Genomic DNA, 22,666 nt, shown 5'->3' with positions numbered 1-22,666 from the left:
TGCCAGGTGGTCAGCCTGGCGACTTTATCTCTCCTCCCTTCATGCCATGCCATGCCTGTTAACCACACTGTCCATAGTTTCCCTTCTGCCCATGCCACGTAAGTTTTTTGTTTTTTTATGTCATAGTTATTGAGTTTTGTCTTTTGTCCATAGTCATGCCTTTGTGCTAGTTTTTTTTCTCAGTAATCAAGTTTGTTCTCCGCCATTGTTTGCCTTTTGTTAGTTATAGTGTTAAAAATAAAATATGTATTACAGTCATGTTTTGTTTTTTGGACAATTAGTTCCTATATTTGCACTTCCTGGTTTGTTTTGTTTCCATAGCAACTCATTAGTTTCACCTGTCATGTCATGCACCTGTTCAATCACCTGTATTATTTAAACCTGGAGTTGCCAGGTGGTCAGCCTGGCGACTTTATCTCTACTCCCTTCATGCCATGCCATGCCTGTTAACCACACTGTCCATAGTTTCCTTTCTGCCCATGCCACGTAAGTTTTTTGTTTTTTTATGTCATAGTTATTGAGTTTTGTCTTTTGTCCATAGTCATGCCTTTGTGCTAGTTTTTGTTCTCAGTAGTCAAGTTTGTTCTCCGCCATTGTTTGCCTTTTGTTAGTTATAGTGTTAAAAATAAAATATGGATTACAGTCATGTCTTGCTCGTGCCAACTTTCCTTTGCCTCGGAAAAACAACATAAACCCCAAAGTCCACGGGTTGACAGTGTTCAACAATGCAAAGAATAAAGAAAACGCCACCTTGAGTCTTACCATGGATCTGGTGGGAGCGCGGGGGGGGGCCTCCAATGAGGAAGAGACAACAAAAAGCTCCTTTTGTTAAAAGTGGGACATCATCTCAGAGACTCTTGGAAGCATCTTCACAAATGAGCTTCAGAAAGAAAAAAAAGTCTGGTGTAAAAGTGCTCAACAATAGCTCATTAACCATCAGATTAGTCCGCTATAACGACGTGTACCTGATAGGCTATTACTGTATAATCACTGCAGCTTTTGACTCATTTGCAATCAGTGCCTGCCTGCGAGCCACTGAGAGTGTGTATCAATTAAACATTCATTGAAGGCACTGCACGCGCACACACACACACACACACACAACTAGTGATCTGGATTAATTATTCATTGAGAAGATGTTGGTCAGGATTCTATGGAGCGCCAACACTTGACTCTTCCCCAGCATATCAGCACTGCTGGCGTAAACATGACATATAACAGCGGCAGAGGAGGAACGGATGAAGCGAAACAGAACAGGAGACATTTCCAGTGTCTACCCCTGTAAGTTTGTGACTCATCCACGGTGAAGAAAATGACACACCGAAGTGTGTGTGGGGAGCGCGGGGAGGGGTGAAAAGCGCTGAGCAAGTTGGAGAAATGAATTATTAGGCCTACAGCCAGTGGTTTCCACCGCCGCTTGTGCACGCCGGGGTTATTTTTAGCGCCTCGACAGAGCGCAGGAGAGTTCAAACCCCCTCGATTTAGTGGCGGTGTGTTTTGGGAGGAAAGCGAGCCTGTTAGTAGACTACCGGATGCTGCATGGCTTACGATGGATGTGTGGTCAGGGGGGAAAAAAATAACTAGGGTACAACCTACAACATGTCTATTACTACTTTAAAGGCCTACTACCGACCACGCAGTCTGATAGTTTATACATCAATGATGAAATATTAACATTGCAACACATGCCAATACGGCCTTTTTAGTTTACTAAATTGCAATTTTAAATTTCCCGCGAAGAATCCTGTTGAAAACGTTGCGGAATGATGACGCGTATGATGACGCGTGCGCGTGACGTCGCCGGGTGTAGCGGACATGTTCTTCCAGCACCCATCGCTGGCTAAAAGTCGTCTGCTTTAATGGCATAATTACACAGTATTCTGGACATCTCTGTTGCTGAATCTTTTGCAATTTGTTCAATTAATAATGGAAAAGTCAAAGAAGAAAGATGTAGGTAGGAAGCGGTGTTTCCTTGTTTAAATTCCCGAAGGTGAAGCTTTACTATGGAACAGAGCGGTCAAGCGAACATGGTTCCCGACTACATGTCGACCGGCAGGTTTCGGTGAGAAAATTGTGGTAATAAGTCGGCTCTTACCGGAGACATGAGCGGAGCTTGCGTCCTCCTGCAGCTGAAGACTCTCTTACCTCCTCCCACCAGAGACACTGGCGGTCACCACACCCATGGCCACACCCCTCCGACTTTCAGGTACCATATAATCTCACTAAAACACTAGTAACACAATAAGCAGATAAGGGATTTTCCAGAATTATCCTAGTAAATGTGTCTAATAACATCTGAATCGCTCCCACTGCCCTCGCCTTTTTTTTTCTAGTCCTTCACTCTCACTATCCTCATCCACGAATCTTTCATCCTCAAATTAATGGGGATATCGTCGCTATCTCGGTCCGAATCGCTCTCGCTGCTGGTGGTAATGATTATAAACAATGTGAGGATGTGAGGAGCCCTCACCCCGGTGACGTCACGCGCACATCGTCTGCTACTTCCGGTACAGGCAAGGCTTTTTTATTAGCGACCAAAAGTTGCGAACTTTATCGTCGATGTTCTCTATTAAATCCTTTCAGCAAAAATATGGCAATATCGCGAAATGATCAAGTATGACACATAAAATGGACCTGCTATCCCTGTTTGAATAAGAAAATCTCATTTCAGTAGGCCTTTAAAGCAGTGTTTTTAAACCTTTTTTGAGCCAAATCACTTTTTTCATTGGAAAAATCCCGAGGCACAACACTAGAAGAAAACAAAAAAAAATTAAACTCAGCAGCCAATATTGACAGTAAAAAGTAGAGATGTGCGATGATATCGGACTGCCAATATTATCATCCGAAATATGCTTTAAAATGTGATATAGGAATTTATCGGTTTATGACTTTTTAAAAAGCCGCTGTACGGAGTGGTACACAAATGTAGGGATAAGTACAGAGCGCCATAAACCTTAAAGGCCCTGCCTTTGTGTGCCGGCCCAATCACATAATATCTACGGCTTTTCACGCACACAAGTGAATGCATGGCATACTTGGTCAACAGCCATACGGGTCACACTGAGGGTGGCCGTATAAACAACTTTAACACTGTTACAAATATGCGCCACACTGTGAACCCACACCAAACAAGAATGACAAACACATTTCGGGAGAACAGCCGCACCGTAACACAATATAAACACAACAGAACAAATACCCAGAACGCCTTGCAGCACTAACTCTTCCGGGACGCTACAATATATACCTACCGCTACCCCTACCCCTCCACCCCACCATCAAACTTGTCACGCTCCATGAGCATGTCCAAAATTCCAAGCTGCAGTTTTGAGGCATGTTAAAAATAATAATGCACTTTGTGACTTCAAAAATAAATACGGCAGTGCCATCTTGGTATTTTTTTTCCATAACTTGAGTTGATTTATTTTGGAAAACCTTGTTACATTGTTTAATGCATCACAATAAAATTACGCGTAATAATGTGTTAATTCCACGACTGTATATATCGGTTGATATCGGAATCGGTAATTAAGAGTTGGACAATATCGGAATATCGGATATCGGCAAAAAAGCCATTATCTGGCATCTCTAGTAAAAAGCCGTTCTCGCAATTGTTGGATATAACATCAAACTATAACCAAGCATGCATCACGATAGCTCGTCTCAAAGTAGGTGTACTGTCACAACCTATCACATCACGCCGTGACTTTCTGAGTTTTTTGCTGTTTTCCTGTGTGTAGTGTTTCCTATTACGTTGTTGTCATGTCATGTACGGATGTACTTTGTGGACGCCGTCTGCTGCTCCACACGCTATAAATCTTTGCTGTCGTCCAGCATTCTGTTTTTGTTTACTTTGCAGCCACGTCGGTTTTAGTTACGTTTTGCATAGCCATCCCTAAGCTTTAATGCCTTTTCTTAGCGGCACTCGCCGTTTGTTTTAATTTTGGTTTAAGTATTAAATACCTTTCTACCTGCATATTGTGATCCCGACAATCCATGTTACCGACATCTACAAAGCAATTAGCTACCTGCTGCCACCTTTGGAAGAGTATTACACGATTACAGCCTTTTCAGCCTTTTCATATAAAGCAGGCCTGGGCAATTATTTTGACTGTGGGGCCACATTTAGAGAAAAAAAAAGTGTCTGGGGACCAGTATATCTATTTTTAAGAACACTTAAACAAAACCTCACAATAATGTGTGATTGAATGCTAAAAACGTTACGACAGACCGCCTTAAGAAACATAATGGAATTTTAAATGTTCCTATGAACGATAAAACACTGAATATTGACAAAATATGAAAATCACACCCCCTTTCGATCGACATATTTTCCAATCAAGTGAAACGCAACAAAAATGCAACAAACAGTGAAATAGAAATGCGAAGGGTACAAAATAACCCCACCTACAATCTGCTAGATCTGATATATCACTAAGCTTTAGAACTTTCTTTTGAAAATCTCCTTCCGCGTCTGTGGAAAAGCTTCCCGCCCACACTGCTTGGTGCCTCATCTGAGCTGCTGTGACGTACATGACAATAGCAACTAATTAGATGACCATAGTAACTGGTTTATCATGCAAAAGCGCAGATTCCAACCATTGAAATGCTTTGTATAGTTGAAGACTTACGGTCATTAGAAAACATCACTGCACATCATAATGGCAGCTACACTTTCTATCTTAAACATCTAAAAAAAAATATTTGGGAATGTCCGGCGGGCCATATTGAAAAGCTTAACATGTGGCCCCCGGGCCTTAATTTGCCCAGGTCTAATATAAAGCCATAAAGGAATGGAACGACCTCACAACAAACTTGAAAAGTCTAACATATTACTTTTCATTCACAATTGAAGTTAATAAGTGGCTTTGGAGCAATCAAAGCGGCTCACACAGTCACTAAGGTGGCCACTATATTTGACACATCAACTTAATGTGTATTATATTTATCCATGAGAGCATTTTTGTTGTACATTGTGAGGTGTGTCTGTTAAAAACCTGGTTGTTTTTACAAATGATAACAGATGTGAACAACAGCATGTATTGTCTTTGTGTGATGATGTAAATGAGGTGTGGTTGTATTGTATATTAAGTATGTGTCCATGAAAGGGCATTTTATGACTTTTCTTAATTTGATTACATGCTATGGTATGATTTTATTGTCATAATTTTATTGCAAGATTTTTGTATCCCTTTAATTTAGGTAGCCAGGAACTGCAGATGGAAATGAGCTATTTAGCTATAATCTGGTACTGAACATACGTATCTTTCTTTAAGCTTATCAATCAATCAATCAATGTTTACTCATATAGCCCTAAATCACTAGTGTCTCAAAGGGCTGCACAAACCACCACGACATCCTCGGTAGGCCCACATAAGGGCAAGGTAAACTCACACCCAGTGGGACATCGGTGACAATAATGACCCAGTGGGACGTCGGTGACAATGATGACTATGAGAACCTTGGAGAGGAGGAAAGCAATGGATGTCGAGCGGGTCTAACATGATACTGTGAAAGTTCAATCCATAATGGATCCAACACAGTCGCGAGAGTCCAGTCCAAAGCGGATCCAACACAGCAGCGAGAGACCCGTTCACAGCGGAGCCAGCAGGAAACCATCCCAAGCGGAGGCGGATCAGCAGCGCAGAGATGTCCCCAGCCGATACACAGGCAAGCAGTACATGGCCACCGGATCGGACCGGACCCCCTCCACAAGGGAGAGTGGGACATAGAAGAAAAAGAAAAGAAACGGCAGATCAACTGGTCTAAAAAGGGAGTCTATTTAAAGGCTAGAGTATACAAATGAGTTTTAAGGTGAGACTTAAATGCTTCTACTGAGGTGGCATCTCGAACTGTTACCGGGAGGGCATTCCAGAGTACTGGAGCCCGAACGGAAAACGCTCTATAGCCCGCAGATTTTTTTGGGCTTTGGGAATCACTAATAAGCCGGAGTCCTTTGAACGCAGATTTCTTGCCGGGACATATGGTACAATACAATCAGCAAGATAGGATGGAGCTAGACCGTGTAGTATTTTATACGTAAGTAGTAAAACCTTAAAGTCACATCTTAAGTGCACAGGAAGCCAGTGCAGGTGAGCCAGTACAGGCGTAATGTGATCAAACTTTCTTGTTCTTGTCAAAAGTCTAGCAGCCGCATTTTGTACCAACTGTAATCTTTTAATGCTAGACATGGGGAGAACCGAAAATAATACATTACAGTAGTCGAGGCGAGACGTAACAAACGCATGGATAATGATCTCAGCGTCTTTAGTGGACAGAATGGAGCGAATTTTAGCGATATTACGGAGATGAAAGAAGGCCGTTTTAGTAACGCTTTTAATGTTTCTGTGCATTGTTTCTTCAAATAAAGACTAAACTCAGCCGCCCTCTGGACAGCACAGGCACTCAACAACGGCACATTATTTGCGTATTATAATTACTTGTTTGCAAAAAATATTTTTAACCCAATTAGGTGAAATGACATCATCTCCCACGGCACACCAGTGTGTCACAGCACAGTGGTTGAAAAACACTGCTTTAAAGTATGTGAGGCGGACAACAGCTTAAGAAAAATCAAGATGGGTTAACTTGTGTTCATGATATCATGTAACATGAAGTCAATTCAGTTTTTCGGGTAGTAGGAGAGGCTTCCAGCTGTATCATATTCACTGTGGCTCCCTTTGAAAAGTACTCTAATGTAAAGCTACTGTAATTATCGGACTCCAAAGCAAGGATTTCAACCCTTAACAGGCTAGATTTAACTAAAAAGGTCGACTAAGGTAGAATGAGGTTTTGCTGTCAGTAATGTTTTTTTAATTGAAAATCAATCAAGCTTGAAAATGATTTATTGTGCAACGGTGCCAAAGTGAGGCCTGGGGATCAAATTTGGTTTGGCCCACCAGAAGGGGGCTTCCCAAATCTAATACCTATTCATAGGCATCTTTAAAGCTTACGAAGGTGTCTTGATATCAGATATCAGCAGAAAAAAAAAATGTATGAGAATTATATCGACTTGCATCTAAACCAGGGGTGTCAAACTAATCTTTAGATCTGGGCCACATGGAGAACAACGCCCAAGTGGGCCAGACTGGTAAAGTCACGGCAACTTAAAAATAAAGACAACTTCCGATTGTTTTCTTTGTGTAAAAATAGGACAAGCACATTATGAAAATGTACAAATCATAATGTTTTTTGGTTTTTTTTTTTTACATTTACATGTTTTGGTAAATAATATTCTACCTTTATTTGTCGTTATTTATACTTCCTGAATAAATTGTGTGATAATGTTCATCAGTCAAATCATTGCTTGGTTGGTAGAGTGGCCGTGCCAGCAACTTGAGGGTTGCAGGTTCGATTCCCGCTTCGCCATCCTAGTCACTGCCGTTGTGTCCTTGGGCAAGACACTTTACCCACCTGCTCCCAGTGCCACCCACACTGGTTTAAATGTAACTTAGATATTGGGTTTCACTATGTAAAGCGCTTTGAGTCACTAGAGAAAAGCGCTATATAAATATAATTCACTTCAAATTCACTTCACTAATTTTCAATCTATCAAGATGAAAAAAATAATATCAAAATCAAATTACAGGATGTTATTTATGTAGTTTCCTCGTTCCTCGACTAATGCATTAACATTATGTGGTTTATTTGAATTTTTATTTTTTTACATATGTAGCATAATCTACAAAGATACACATACCGTATTTCCTTGAATTGCTGCCGGGGCGCTAATTAATTTAAAACCTCTTCTTACTCCTGCGCTTATCAAAGGCATGCAGTAAAAGTAAGCATGCGCTAATTATTTTAAAACCTCTCCTCATTCCGGCACTTACCAAAGGCATGCAGTAAAAATTGTAGTGTGATGTAAGCTTGGACCTTAAATCCTACTGAATAGCTCTTAATCTTCTTCCCTTTATTCGATTTCAAATTACCGGTATTGAAATCAGCCTTCTCCATTTTGAAAATGATGACAGGGGAAGTGTCACTCGTGACGTCACGACTTTGACCAGGCGGTAATACTAAGCATGTGCTAATTATTTTGTGAAGCGGCAATTCAAGGAAATACGGTAATTGCTATTGGGACATCTAGTGGACACATTTAGAACAGCAGTTTCTTTCATTCAAAAATTTCGACAAATTTTTATATTTAGCAAACTCCTCCCACGGGCAGGGTAAAACTTGTTCGGGCCAGTCGTTTGACACTCCTGATCTAAACTTTCCGATATAAACGCGCCGATACAAGCAGTGCTGCAGCGTGTTTACTTGTGCAAAACTGGACAGCCAGTTAACATCAAATGTCCTCCAATACGCATGCATAGTTAGACTCATCTTGTATTTTAGTCAAGTCATTTACAAAAAGTAAACATGCGAGGCTATATGCTACTAGGAGCTTGCAGCTACACAAAAGATAAGCACACATGAGTAAACAAGCTAAACATTCGATATAAATGTCCTTAAGTGAAAAATACTGCAGTCTAAAGTAGCACATTTGTCAATATAAACAAGTATCAAAAATGTATAGTTGCATATCACACATACAGAGTCTCCAAGGCAGCAGCATATTCGAAAGTATCCAGTAACAAATGTGTCCGCATCATTTAACCTATTGTGTCATGAGCTTGGGTAACTTCATGAATATCGCGACCACGAGGCGTTGCCACACACAAATTCCAATTAAGAAATAGTAGAAGTCAAATTCCAACAGCTAATAAATAAAATGATCGAGCCTTATCTAACTTTTTACACTACAAAATAAGAGTATGCATGATTCCTGGCGCCAACAAACCGGATCACAATATAGGTATCGTATTGAAAGTGAAAAGTTGTATCGGGACACCCCTAAAGCTCACACTTATGTCCGTAAGGCTAACTACTCGCCATCTACCATTTTTATTTGCTCTAAATAAAGGAACTTTAATATTGACATTTAGACTATCTTTGTTTTGCATTTAAAATTGCCACATTTTCACTTTGGCCCTTAGAGGCAAAACATTTGGGCAACTCTGATCTAGTCTATGGCTTTTCAAAGGGTTTATTTTTATTTTATTTAATTTTCAAAACATATGAATGTTTTAAAGGATAACAACATTGTGTTATTAATAGGGGTGCATGGCAAACATTAGACCAGGGGTGTCAAACTATGTCTCCCGGCAGGCCTGGGAACGCCTCGGGATCCCCCGGGAGAAGCTGAATGAAGTGGCTAGGGAGAGGGAAGTCTGGGCTTCCCTGCTTAGGCTGCTGCCCCCGCGACCCGACCTCAGATAACCGGAAAAAGATGGATGGATGGATGAACTGAACTGTTTTTCGTCTCTAAAGGCCTACTGAAACCCACTACTACCCACCACGCAGTCTGATAGTTTATATACCAATGATGAAATATTAACATTGCAACACATGCCAATACGGCTTTTTTAGTTTACTAAATTACAATTTTAAATTTCCCGGGAGTTTTGTCTTCGAAACGTCATGTAATGATGACGTGTACGCAAGACGTCCCGGGTTTTTAGAAAGTATGAGCGCTGCGCACACACACAGCTAAATGTCGTCTGCTTTAACGGCATAATTATACAGTTTTTTGGACATCTGTGTTGCTGAATCTTTTGCAATTTGTTCAATTAATATTGGAGAAGTCACAGTAGAAAGATGGAGTTGGGAAGCTTTAGCCTTTAGCCACACAAACACACGGTGATTTCTTGTTTAAAATTCCTGGAGTTGAAACTTTCCTATGGATCAGAGCGCGGTCAAGCCAACATGAATCCCGACCACATGTCAACCAGCAGGTTTCGGTGAGAAAATTGTGGTTAAAAAGTCAGTTCTTACCGGAGAAAAGCTGAGCTTGTGCCGTCCATAGCTGCCGTCGACTCCCCTCAGACACTGCGCGTCAAGACACCCTTCCGACTATCAGGTAGTATTGAACTCACTAAAACACTAGCAACACAATAGAAAGATAAAGGATTTCCCAGAATTATACTAGTAAATGTGATTAAAAACATCGGAATCCGTCCCAATGCAATCGCGTTTTTTTTCTTTTCTTTTCTAGTCCGTCGCTATCAAGATCCTCAAACACAAATCTTTCATCCTCGCTCAAATTAATGGGGAAATTGTTGTTTTCTCGGTCCGAATAGCACTTTTTGTTGGAGGCTCCCATTAAAAACAATGTGAATATGTGAGGAGCTGTCACGCCAAATTTCTTCCCCCCTACAAAAATCTTCCCCCCGGAAGAAATTTGGCGTGACAGCCCCTCCAATGCCTGAAGGACCCCAATGAGGGCGATGACAATACCAAGTTATATGACTCTTGAGGGTTACAGCTGCAAAATTAGCGAAGCAAAAGTAGCTTGAAAGGTTAGCATGCTGGAATGCAAATATTTTTTCCTCACCGTTATTTTTCACCGATGACAATCAGCCAATTATAATGCTTTTATAACAGGCAGCTGTGTGGGCTGCTCTAAGGTCCTTCCACCCTCATTGGGGTCCTTCATGTAGTTTTGTCCGGGGGGAAGGTTTTTGTAGGGGGGAAGAAATTTGGCGTGACAGCGCCATCAAACATGTGACGTCATCTGCGACTTCCGGTAGAGACAGGGCTTTTCTCTAAGCACCGAAAGTTGCGAACTTTATCGTCGATATTCTCTACTTAGTAGAGAACATCGACGATGGTCCCCAACCTTTTTGTATCCGCGGACCGGTCAACGCTTAATAATTTATCCCGCGGCCCGGGCGGGGGGGGGGGTCCTTTTAATTTTATTTTTTGTTTGTTTTTCATGAAAAAGGGACGTTTTTGTCATAAAAAGGGAGTTTTTTGTGGTTGGTGCACTAATTGTAAGTGTCTATTGTGTTTTTTATGTTGATTTAATTAAAAAAATATATATTTTTTTATTTTTTTAAATAAAAATGAATAACAAATTATTCTGCGGCCCGGTACCAATCGGCCCGCGGCCCACCAATTGGGGACCACTGCTCGACTAAATCCTTTCAGCAAAAATATGGAAATATCGCAAAATGATCAAGTATGACACATAGAATGGACCTGCTATCCCCATTTGAATAAGAAAATCTCATTTCAGGAGGCCTATGATAATTTTTAAATGTGTGGCGGGCCATTGGAATATTACCGGCGGGGCGTGAATGGCCCCCAGGCTGCACTTAGGACACCACAGTATTAAACAGTATAAAGTATGCTTACCGGAATTCTGGAGATAAGTTGGGCCTGAGGCCATAAAAAGCAGCTGATAAGGTCAAAAGCCAAGGAGGGACAAGGTTGCCATCTTCACACTCCAAGTAGGGCGCAGACCACCTGAGGTGAGTCTTGTCCGGGATGAAACTTTCTCCTCTCCTCAGGGAATTGTCCACCGATGTGAAGTCTTGGCTCAGAACCCTTTTATGGAAGGTGAGCTTCTTCCTGTCCTTAAAGCCATGGAACCACTCGGTTTCTGCAGTGCGGTTGTGCAGGTGATGCCCACCCGTGTCCTGGAGCACAATCTCACCCCCGGCCCTGGTGGCTTGCAGGTGCACCCAAGGCCCAGGAGGAGCGTGATGAAACTCGTCGGGGGCGAATGCGACCACGGCCCGGTGGATGTCGGGGTCCCCCAGCAGGATGCTCCGGACCAGGGCATGGTACCACTCCACGTCTCGCCGCAGACTGCGCTCCCTGGACCTGTTGGCTTGCAGCACCATGCTGAGGAAGTTGCTGGCGTGCATCACCGCATCCAGCACGGAGCCATGCGGACTCCCCGGCGCCCTTCCCCGCAGTGAGGCGAGCTCGAACCTCCGCGAGCAGTTGGCCCGCTTCAGGGTTTCGGAGTCGCCCGTGTGAAGGAACTCGGCCACGGCGGCGCTCGGCCTCGGCTCGGCCGTCTCCCCGCGGAGATGCGCCAGCCGGTGGCCGCGGTGCGTCCGGCCGCCGCCTTCTCTTCCTCCTCCTCCGTGAGCGATCACGAAGCCAACGTGCAGCAGCAACGCCAGCCGGAAGACAGCCATCTCCCTCCAGGACGCGTCCGCGGCTCTTTTTAATGCGGGGATGGGTTGCGGTAGATCGGAAGAAATTTTAGCCGCTCCGCTAAACCATCGCTCAGACACTTGTGGGATCCTTTAAGCCTTTTTTTTTTCCTCAAGGAAACTCTTTCGCTGTCCTCGTTTGTCCTTTTTTGTCACCGACACGTCATGGAGCTGCTCGGTGTCTGCGGCAGGCGTCCTCCAGCCTGCAGACTGCATCCCAACCAGGAGGAAGGAGGCGGCGGTTATTGTTATATTTATTTATTTTCTGCAGGCACCGAGTCAGCTGGGAGCTCCGCGCTCCTCGGGATGACACTCCGCCCTCTTCCGACCACAAAGAGCATTAAACGGGCCTATAAAAAGCGGCGGAGGGACCCACCGGGAGCTGGGCGCTCCTCAAGTCCGTCTACCGCGCGCTCTCATTGGGCTCCTGGGGCGCCGTGGCTCCGCTCTATGGTCGCTTCGTCTGTCAATCACGGCGGGAAGGTTTGGTGGAGATGTGCCGCTGGAGGAAAGACACAAGCAAGAATAGTAAATGACTAAAGGGTTAGTTGACTAAATAAAAACAAAAAAATATTGACTCCCGTATTTCCTTGAATTGCCTAATTAATTTAAAACCTCTTCTCACTCCTGCGCTTAATTACCAAAGGCATGCGGTAAAAGTAAGCATGTGCTAATTATGTTAAAACCTTTTCTCACGCCGGCACTTACCAAAGGTATGCAGTAAAAATTTGAGTGTAAGCTTGGACCTTAAATCCTACTGAATAGCTCCTAATCTTCTTCCATTTATGCAATTTCAAATTACCGGTATTAATATCAGCCTCGGGCTTCACGGTGGCAGAGGGGTTAGTGCGTCTGCCTCACAATACGAAGTTCCTGCAGTCCTGGGTTCAAATCAAGGCTTGGGATCTTTCTGTGTGGAGTTTGCATGTTCTCCCCGTGAATGCGTGGGTTCCCTCCGGGTACTCCGGCTTCCTCCCACTTCCAAAGACATGCACCTGGGGATAGGTTGATTGGCAACACTAAATCGGCCCTAGTGTGTGAATGTGAGTGTGAATGTTGTCTGTCTATTTGTGTTGGCCCTGCGATTAGGTGGCGACTTGTCCAGGGTGTATCCTGCCTTCCGCCCGATTATAGCTGAGATAGGCGCCAGCGCCGCCCGCGACCCCGAAAGGGAATAAGCGGTAGAAAATGGATGGATGGATGGAATATCAGCCTCCTCCATTTTGAAAATGATGACAGGGGAAGTGTCACTCGTGACGTCACGAGTTTGACCAGGCGGTAACACTAAGCATGCGCTAATTATTTTGGGAAGCGAGTTTGACCCGGCAGTAATTCAAGGCAGGCGCATACTATATGCCCTGCGGCAATTCAAGGAAATACGGTATATACACTATATTGCCAAAAGTATTTGGCCACCCATCCAAATTAATCAATGTTTACCTGAGACATTTGTGATTTAAGGCTATATAAATAAACACTGATTGTTTGATTGATTGATACTTATATAGCCCTAAATCACTAGTGTCTCAAAGGGCTGCACAAACCACAACACAAACCACTACAACATCCTCGGTAGGCCCACATAAGGGAAAGGAAAACTCACACCCAAGAAGAGAATCAGGTGTCCTAATCACTTGGCCCAGGTACAGGTGTATAAAATCAAGCAATTAGGCATAGAGTCTGTTTCTCGTACCATTTGTGAAAGAATGGGCCGCTCTCAGAAGCTCAGTGATTTCCAGCGTGGAACTGTAATAGAATGCCAACTGTGCAACAAATCCAGTCGTGAAATGTCCTCACTCCTAAATATTCCAAAGTCAGCTGTCGGCTTTATTATAAGAAAATGGAAATTTGGGAACAACAGCAACTCAGCCACCAAGTGGTAGGCCACGTAAACTGACAGAGAGGGGTCAGCAGATGCTGAAGCGCATAGTGCAAAGAGGTCTTCGACTTTCTGCACAGTCAGTTGCTACAGAGCTTCAAACTTCGTGTGACCTTCCAATTAGCCCACGTACAGTACGCAGAGAGCTTCATGGAATGGGTTTCAATGGCCGAGCAGCTGCATCTTTTAATGATTGATTGATTGAAACTTTTTTTAGTAGATTGCACAGTTCAGTACATATTCCGTACAACTGACCACTAAATGGTAACACCCGAATAAGTTTTTCAACTTGTTTAAGTCGGGGTCCACGGTAATCAATTCATGGTACAAATATATACTATCAACATAATACAGTCATCACACAAGTTAATCATCATAGTATATACATTGAATTATTTACATTATTTACAATCCGGGGAGTGGGATGAGGAGCTTTGGTTGATATCAGTACTTCAGTCATCAACAATTGCATCAACAGGAAAATGGACATTGAAACAGTGTAGGTCTTACTTAGTATGATATGTACAGCGGGCAGAGAACATAGTGACTTCAGATAGCATAAGAACAAGTACAGTATATACATTAGAAATACATTTGATTATTTACATTAGGTTATTTACAATCTGGGGAGGTGGGATGTGAATGGAGGAGGATTAGTAAAGGGTTGAAGTTGCCTGTAGGTGTTGTTTTAGAGCACTTTTGAATAGGGGAATAGAGATGCACTTATTTTTACACCTGTTGGGAGTGCATTCCACATTGATGTGGCATAGAAAGAGAATGAGTTAATACCTTTGTTGGATCTGAATCTGGGTTTAACGTGGTTTGTGGAGCTCCCCCTGGTGTTGTGGTTATGGCGGTCATTTAAGGAAGAAGTTTGACATGTATTTCGGTATCGGGAGTGTAGCAGATTTTATAGACTAGGCTTAATGCAAGTTGTTTTACTCTGTCCTCCACCCTGAGCCAGCCCACTTTGGAGAAGTGGGTTGGAGTGAGGTGTGATCTGGGGTGGAGGTCAAAAAGTAACCGGACTAGCTTGTTCTGGGATGTTTGGAGTCTAAATTTGAGGGTTTTGGAGGTGCTGGGGTACCAGGAGGTGCAAGCGTAATCGAAAAAGGGTTGAATGAGAGTTCCAAGCCATACATCAGCAAGTTCAATGCAAGGCGTCAGGGTAAAGCATCACTGGACTCTAGAGCAGTGGACACACGTTCTCTGGAGAGATGAATCACGTTTTTCCATCTGGCAATCTGATGGACGAGTCAGGGTTTGGAGGTTGCCAGGAGAACGCTACATTTCGGACTGTATTGTGCTGAGTATGAAATGTGGTGGAGGAGGAATTATAATGTGGGGTTGTTTTTTAGGAGTTGGGCTTGACTCCCTTAGTTCCAGTGAAAGGAACTTTAAATTCTCCAGGATACCAACACATTTTGGACAATGCCATGATCCCAACCTTGTGGGAATAGTATGGAGCGGGCCCCTTCCTTTTCCAACATGGATTTGTTCCATTGCACAAAGCAAGGTTCGTAAAGACATGGATGACAGAGTCTGGTGTGGATGAACTTGACTGGCCTGCACAGAGTCCTGGCCTGAACCCGACGGAACACCTTTGGGATGAATTAGAACGGAGACTGAGAGTGTGACTTCACCAATGTGCTTTTGGAAGACTGGTCGAAAATTCCTATAAACACACTCCGCAACCTTGTGGACAGCCTTCCCAGAAGAGTTGAAGTTGTAATAGCTGCAAAAGGTGGACCGACATTATATTGAACCCTGTGGATGAGGGATGGGGATGGTACTTAAAGTTCATATGTGAGTCAAGGGAGGTGGCCAAATACTTTTGGCAATATAGTGTAAGCTGGGCAGGAGCACCAAATTCTGGGCCCTAAAACACAAGACACCCCCATTTCACCCCAAACATACACACTCCCATGCACTAAAAACAATTATTGCATGGATTTGGTTAAAAAAAAACAGCTTTTCAAAATACTTATAAAATCTTTAATTTGGGGTTTTCCTTTTAAAATGAGATTAACATACATAAAACATAGATACCATCCTAAATCATTTTTAGTTTTGTTCAAAGCGGTCGTATTATATATTTCTACATTTAAAACAGTTCCTTGTGATCTACATAACATGTAGTGGTGGTTATTTGGTAAAGGTCTTGCGTAGATTATGTTTTACAGGCCACACATTAAAAAATGTTGAGTTAAAAAAATATCCAATTTGAACCCAAAAGCTGGTTTAGAAAAGGAAGAATCCCTTATTTGAGTTATTTAACGACACTTTGGGTTAATATTTTCAACCGAACCTTAGCGTTTAATTATTTAACCAAAAAAGTTGAGTTATGATAACTTAATGTTGGGTTAATCCAAACCCTACTATTGGGTTGCACAATTTAGCGCTCCTTGACCCAATAGTTGGTTAAAAATATACATTTTACTGCTGGTTTGTCCTACTCCTTTCCATCAAAATTATTTTTATTCCATTAATATATACTCAAAAGCGAGATATGAGTGGCATTTAAAGGCAAACAAAAAAAGCAAAGCTTAGCTCAGGAAGGGGAAGCAGTGCACTATCAACACCATGTATGGTGCGGATGGTGTTCTGCTGACCTCAACTGCGGATGTTGTGGATAGGTGGAAGGAATACTTCGAAGACCTCCTCAATCCCACCAACACGTCTTCCTATGAGGAAGCAGTGCCTGGGGAGTCTGTGGTGGACTCTCCTATTTCTGGGGCTGAGGTCGCTGAGGTAGTTAAAAAGCTCCTCGGTGGCAAGGCCCCGGGGGTGGACGAGATCCGCCCGGAGTTCCTTAAGGCTCTGGATGCTGTGGGGCTGTCTTGGTTGACAAGACTCTGCAGCATCGCGTGGACATCGGGGGCGGTACCTCTGGATTGGCAGACCGGGGTGGTGGTCCCTCTCTTTAAGAAGGGGGACCGGAGGGTGTGTTCCAACTATCGTGGGATCACATTCCTCAGCCTTCCCGGTAAGGTTTATTCAGGTGTACTGGAGAGGAGGCTACGCCGGATAGTCGAACCTCGGATTCAGGAGGAACAGTGTGGTTTTCGTCCTGGTCGTGGAACTGTGGACCAGCTCTATACTCTCGGCAGGGTTCTTGAGGGTGCATGGGAGTTTGCCCAACCAGTCTACATGTGCTTTGTGGACTTGGAAAAGGCATTCGACCGTGTCCCTCGGGAAGTCCTGTGGGGAGTGCTCAGAGAGTATGGGGTATCGGACTGTCTTATTGTGGCGGTCCGCTCCCTGTACGATCAGTGCCAGAGCTTGGTCCGCATTGCCGGCAGTAAGTCGAACACATTTCCAGTGAGGGTTGGACTCCGCCAAGGCTGTCCTTTGTCACCGATTCTGTTCATAACTTTAATGGACAGAATTTCTAGGCGCAGTCAGGCGTTGAGGGGTTCCGGTTTGGTGACCGCAGAGGATGTGGTCCTGATGGCTTCATCTGACCAGGATCTTCAGCTCTCACTGGATCGGTTTGCAGCCGAGTGTGAAGCGACCGGAATGAGAATCAGCACCTCCAAGTCCGAGTCCATGGTTCTCGCCCGGAAAAGGGTGGAGTGCCATCTCCGGGTTGGGGAGGAGACCCTGCCCCAAGTGGAGGAGTTCAAGTACCTAGGAGTCTTGTTCACGAGTGAGGGAAGAGTGGATCGTGAGATCGACAGCCGGATCGGTGCGGCATCTTCAGTAATGCGGACGTTGTACCGATCCGTTGTGGTGAAGAAAGAGTTGAGCCGGAAGGCAAAGCTCTCAATTTACCGGTCGATCTACGTTCCTATCCTCACCTATGGTCATGAGCTTTGGGTCATGACCGAAAGGATAAGATCACGGGTACAAGCGGCCGAAATGAGTTTCCTCCGCTGTGTGGCAGGGCTCTCCCTTAGAGATAGGGTGAGAAGCTCTGCCATCCGGGAGGAACTCAAAGTAAAGCCGCTGCTCCTCCACATCGAGAGGAGCCAGATGGGGTGGTTCGGGCATCTGGTCAGGATGCCACCCGAACGCCTCCCTAGGGAGGTGTTTAGGGCACGTCCAACCGGTAGGAGGCCACGGGGAAGACCCAGGACACGTTGGGAAGACTATGTTTCCCGGCTGGCCTGGGAACGCCTCGGGATCCCCCGGGAAGAGCTAGACGAAGTGGCTGGGGAAAGGGAAGTCTGGGTTTCCCTGCTTAGGCTGTTGCCCCCGCGACCCGACCTCGGATAAGCGGAAGAAGATGGATGGATGGATAGCTCGGGAATCAAATTATTAGACGTCGTAACTGTTGCATGGAAGCAAAAAACAAAAAAAAAGCCAGACTGAGTTTGGCAAAAAAGCAGGTAATAAGTAGTTCTCTGATTAGTGCCCAGGAGCAGGTGAGCATCACGAACACTAATCAGAGGCAGGTGAAAATAATCTGCAGTCATGGCAACTGAAACACTACCAAACACTATCAAAACAGGAACTGAGGGAGTCAAAAACTAAACAAACATGACAGATCATGACATTAGTACTTCTATACAGTATGCTCAAATATTTTCATGTACATAAGATGTGTGATTGTAAATACTGTTAATGAGATTAATACGTAATACATTTCCTTTAAAAAAAAAAAGTACCTTTTTCATAAAAAAAGCTTTTCTCATTGAAAAACAACCCAAAAATGGTTCATAGTTTTGAAAACCCAGAATTTCAGTTAAAATAATAGCCTTATAACCCCCAAAATGGATTGCTCTTCATAAAAATAACAAAATAATTTAGCCCAACACTCACAACTCACAAATTGGGTTGTCAAAATAGCCCAGCATTTTTAGTGTGCATCTTCAGGATGCGCCGCTTCCATAGAGACGGATTAAATTCGAACTATACGCTTCTTTTTTAGAAATGGCAACAGGAAAGGATCACGTGCATGTATGAGCCAGTATGCCCCACAACAAGAGGATAGCAAAGAAGAAGGATCTTTTAGGGGCGGTATAGCTTTGGTTGGTAGAGTGGCCGTGCCGGCAACTTGAGGGTTCCAGGTTCGATCCCCACTTCTGCCATCCTAGTTACTGCCTTGTGTCCTTGGGCAAGACACTTTACCCACATGCACCCAGTGCCACCCACACTGGTTTAAATGTAACTTAGATAATGGGTTTTACAATGTAAAACGCTTTGAGTCACTAGAGAAAAGCGCTATGTAAATATAATTCACTTCACCATATATATAAATTAGGGGTGTGGGAAAAAATCGATTAGAATACGAATCGTGATTCTCACATTGTGCGATTCAGAATCGATTCTCATTAAAAAAATAGATTTTTTTTTTTTTTTTTTTTTTTTAATCAATCCAACAAAACAATACACAGCAATACCATAACAATTCAAACCAATTCCAAAACCGAACCTGACCCAGCAACACTCAGAACTGCAATAAACAGAGCAATTGAAAAGAGACACAAACACGACACCGAACAAACTAAAAGTAGTGAAACAAAATGAATATTAGTTATAATTTCAGAATAGCAGTGGTTAAAAATCCATCATTGACATTATCATTAGACATTTATAAAAATTAAAAAAAGAACAATAGTGTCACAGTAGCTGACACTTGCATCGCATCTCATAAGCTTGACAACACACTGTGTCCAATGTTTTCACAAAGATAAAATAAGTCGTATTTTTGGTCCGTTTAATAGTTAAAACAAATTTACATTATTGCAATCAGTTGATAAAACATTGTCGTTGACAATTATAAAAGCGTTTTTAAAAAATCTAATACTCTGCTTGTATGTCAGCAGACTGGGGTAAATCCTGCTGAAATCCTATGTATTGAATGAATAGAGAATCGTTTTGAATTGGAAAAATATCGTTTATGAATTGAAAATCGCGTTGAATCGAAAAAATCGATATATAATCGAAAAAATCGATATATAATCGAATCGCAACCCCAAAAATCGATATTGAATCGAATCGTGGGACACCCAAAGATTCGCAGCCCTAATATCTATAGAGCGTTTTCCGTTCGGGCTCCAGTACTCTGGAATGCCCTCCCGGTAACAGTTCGAGATGCCACCTCAGTAGAAGCATTTAAGTCTCACCTTAAAACTCATTTGTATGCCGTAGCCTTTAAATAGACTCCCTTTTTAGACCAGTTGATCTGCTGTTTCTTTTCTTTTTCTTCTATGTCCCACTCTCCCTTGTGGAGGGGGTCCGGTCCGATCCGGTGGCCATGTACTGCTTGCCTGTGTATCGGCTGGGGACATCTCTGCGCTGCTGATCCGCCTCCGCTTGGGATGGTTTCCTGGTGGCTCCGCTGTGAACGGGACTCTCTCTGCTGAGTTGGACCCGCTTTGGACTGGACTCTTGCGACTGTGTTGGATCCATTGTGGATTGAACTTTCACAGTATCATGTTAGACCCGCTCGACATCCATTGCTTTCCTCCTCTCTAAGGTTCTCATAGTCATCATTGTCACCGACGTCCCACTGGGTCATTATTGTCACCGATGTCCCACTGGGTGTGAGTTTTCCTTGCCCTTATGTGGGCCTACCGAGGATGTCGTGGTGGTTTGTGCAGCCCTTTGAGACACTAGTGATTTAGGGCTATATAAGTAAACATTGATTGATTGATTGATATATATATATATATATATATATATATATATATATATATATATATATATATATATAAAATCAATTACAGCGCCAGACTAAAATGGTGGACTCGCACAAAGCTCTTTGGGTAACCATATATGGCAAAAACGCCACCAATGGGGAAAATTCCAAAGGGCTTGCTGGGAAGAAGTATGAAGGAAGGCAACATTGTTTTATAAATATCTCCGCCATGCCTCCATGTAGTGATTTCAAATTTTCGGGACTTATGCAGATCCCAAATACACAACAACAGGCAACAATACATTGGGGTCATTAGGTCTATTTTAGTGTGGGCTTAAGGAACGTACCATTATGGTAAAAAGTCGATTAGGAATGACATCCATCCTCAAATATACTTGTTATCTGCCTCTCTCTTTCATCCCTCCAGGGAGCAAAGATGGCGGCGTGTCACGTCATGGTGTGTGGCCCGCAGGCATCCAGACTTGGAAGCGGGGCAGCGCAGGGAGATGACAGGCGTGACGGCGTCGGGGTGACAGAGCTGGCAGCGACCGTCAGGGATGGCGTAATCTGTAGGAGAGCGACTCGGAAGGTCCGACGGGCCCTCGCCAGTCTGACATCTGGAAGCAGACGGCAGACTGCGGGGCAATTCATTAGGAAATATCGATCGCTCAAAAATTGCCATTTTGTCTAATGGCGTTCATGAATCAGATTAAACACGGTTGTTAAATGAGTGCAGTGCAGCCGACTGTGGAGGAGGCCCTTTTAATGTGGTTAGGTGTCATGGCAAGCTCTCAAAACCAGCATCAGAGTGGTCCAATTTACTTGATGACAATCAAATGATCAGTTGGATATACCGTAATGGTTGACGAAACATAGCAAACATGCAGTTTGAAAAAGTGCCCTGGTGATAAAATGCATGGGAAACATCAGCCTGATTTATGATGGACATCACACCTCCTTTGCAAGTGTGAGCCATCTGGCTTGTCAGTGGTAATGCGCTTCCAGTTGGAGAGCGTTGTGAATATATTATATCCACACTGGCTCTTGGGCCGAGCTCGACCATTTGTCCTTCTAATGCAGGGGTCACCAACACGGTGCCCGCGGGCACCAGGTCGCCCGTAAGGACCAGATGAGTTGCCCGCTGGCCTGTTCTAAAAATAGCTCAAATAGCAGCACTTACCAGTGAGCTGCCTCTATTTTTTACATTTTATTTATTTACTAGCAAGCTGGTCTCGCTTTGCTCGACATGTTTAATTCTAAGAGAGACAAAACTTAAATAGAATTTGAAAATCCAAGAAAATATTTTAAAGACTTGGTCTTTACTTGTTTAAATACATTCATTTATTTTTTTACTTTGCTTCTTATAACTTTCAGAAAGACAATTTTAGAGAAAAAATACAACCTTAATAATTATTTTAGGATTTTTAAACGCATATACATTTTTACCTTTTAAATTCCTTCCTCTTCTTTCCTGACAATTTAAATCAATGCTCAAGTAATTTTTTTTTATTATTGTAAAGAATAATAAATACATTGTCATTTAATTTTTCATTTTAGCTTATGTTTTTTCGACAAAGAACATTTGTGAAATATTTCTTCAAACTTATGATTAAAATAGAAAAAAAATATTCTGGCAAATCCAGAAAATCTGTAAAATCAAATGTATATCTTATTTCAAAGTATTTTGAATTTCTTTTGAAATTTTTGTTCTGGAATATCTAGAATAAATAATGATTTGTCTTTGTTAGAAATATAGCTTTGTCCAATTCGTTATATATTCTAACAAAGTGCAGATTGGATTTTAACCTATTAAAACATGTCATCAAAATTCTAAAATTAATCTTAATCAGCAAAAATGACTAATGATGTTCCATAAATTATTTTTTTTATTTTTTCAAAAAGATTCGAATTAGCTAGTTTTTCTCTTCTTTTTTTCAATTGAATTTTGAATTCTAAAGACTCGAAATTGAAGATAAACTATGTTTCAAAATTGAATTGTATTATTTTTCGTGTTTTCTCCTCTTTTAAACTGTTCAAATAAGTGTTTTTTTCATCATTTATTCTCTACAAAAAACCTTCCGTAAAAGGAAAGTAATTCATAATTTGTTTAAAAATGTTAGTGGCCAGCTAGTTAAAATGGGATATTGTGATTTCACAAGACTGTCTTAGAAGTGATCATTTGAAAATGTTCAATTTGAAAAATGTGTA

The 22,666-nt window shown here is 42.7% G+C and overlaps 1 protein-coding gene across 2 annotated transcripts in view; it reads right to left on the bottom strand.

Annotated features, from left to right (window-relative positions):
* The window catches only part of gpr158a (G protein-coupled receptor 158a), a 140,943-nt gene extending 127,378 nt beyond the window's left edge, over window positions 1–13,565 (bottom strand). Inside the window, exons 1-2 of one of the 2 annotated variants that reach the window (XM_061921584.1) lie at window positions 13,434–13,565; window positions 11,182–12,495 (exon numbers count right to left, since the gene is read on the bottom strand). In XM_061921584.1, coding sequence (XP_061777568.1) covers window positions 11,182–11,975 — 794 coding nt within the window. In that variant the 5' untranslated portion in view covers window positions 11,976–12,495; window positions 13,434–13,565. Of the gene's footprint in view, window positions 1–11,181; window positions 12,509–13,433 lie in introns of those variants that run through there. The other variant, XM_061921585.1, reaches the window with a different exon arrangement.
* Between the last annotated feature and the right edge of the window lie 9,101 nt (window positions 13,566–22,666).

Source organism: Nerophis ophidion, linkage group LG15 (genome assembly GCF_033978795.1).
Source record: "Nerophis ophidion isolate RoL-2023_Sa linkage group LG15, RoL_Noph_v1.0, whole genome shotgun sequence".
In the NCBI taxonomy this organism is placed as follows: Eukaryota; Metazoa; Chordata; class Actinopteri; order Syngnathiformes; family Syngnathidae; genus Nerophis; species Nerophis ophidion.
Note: the sequence above shows the minus strand (reverse complement) of the source record. Positions and strands in the feature narration are given on the sequence as shown.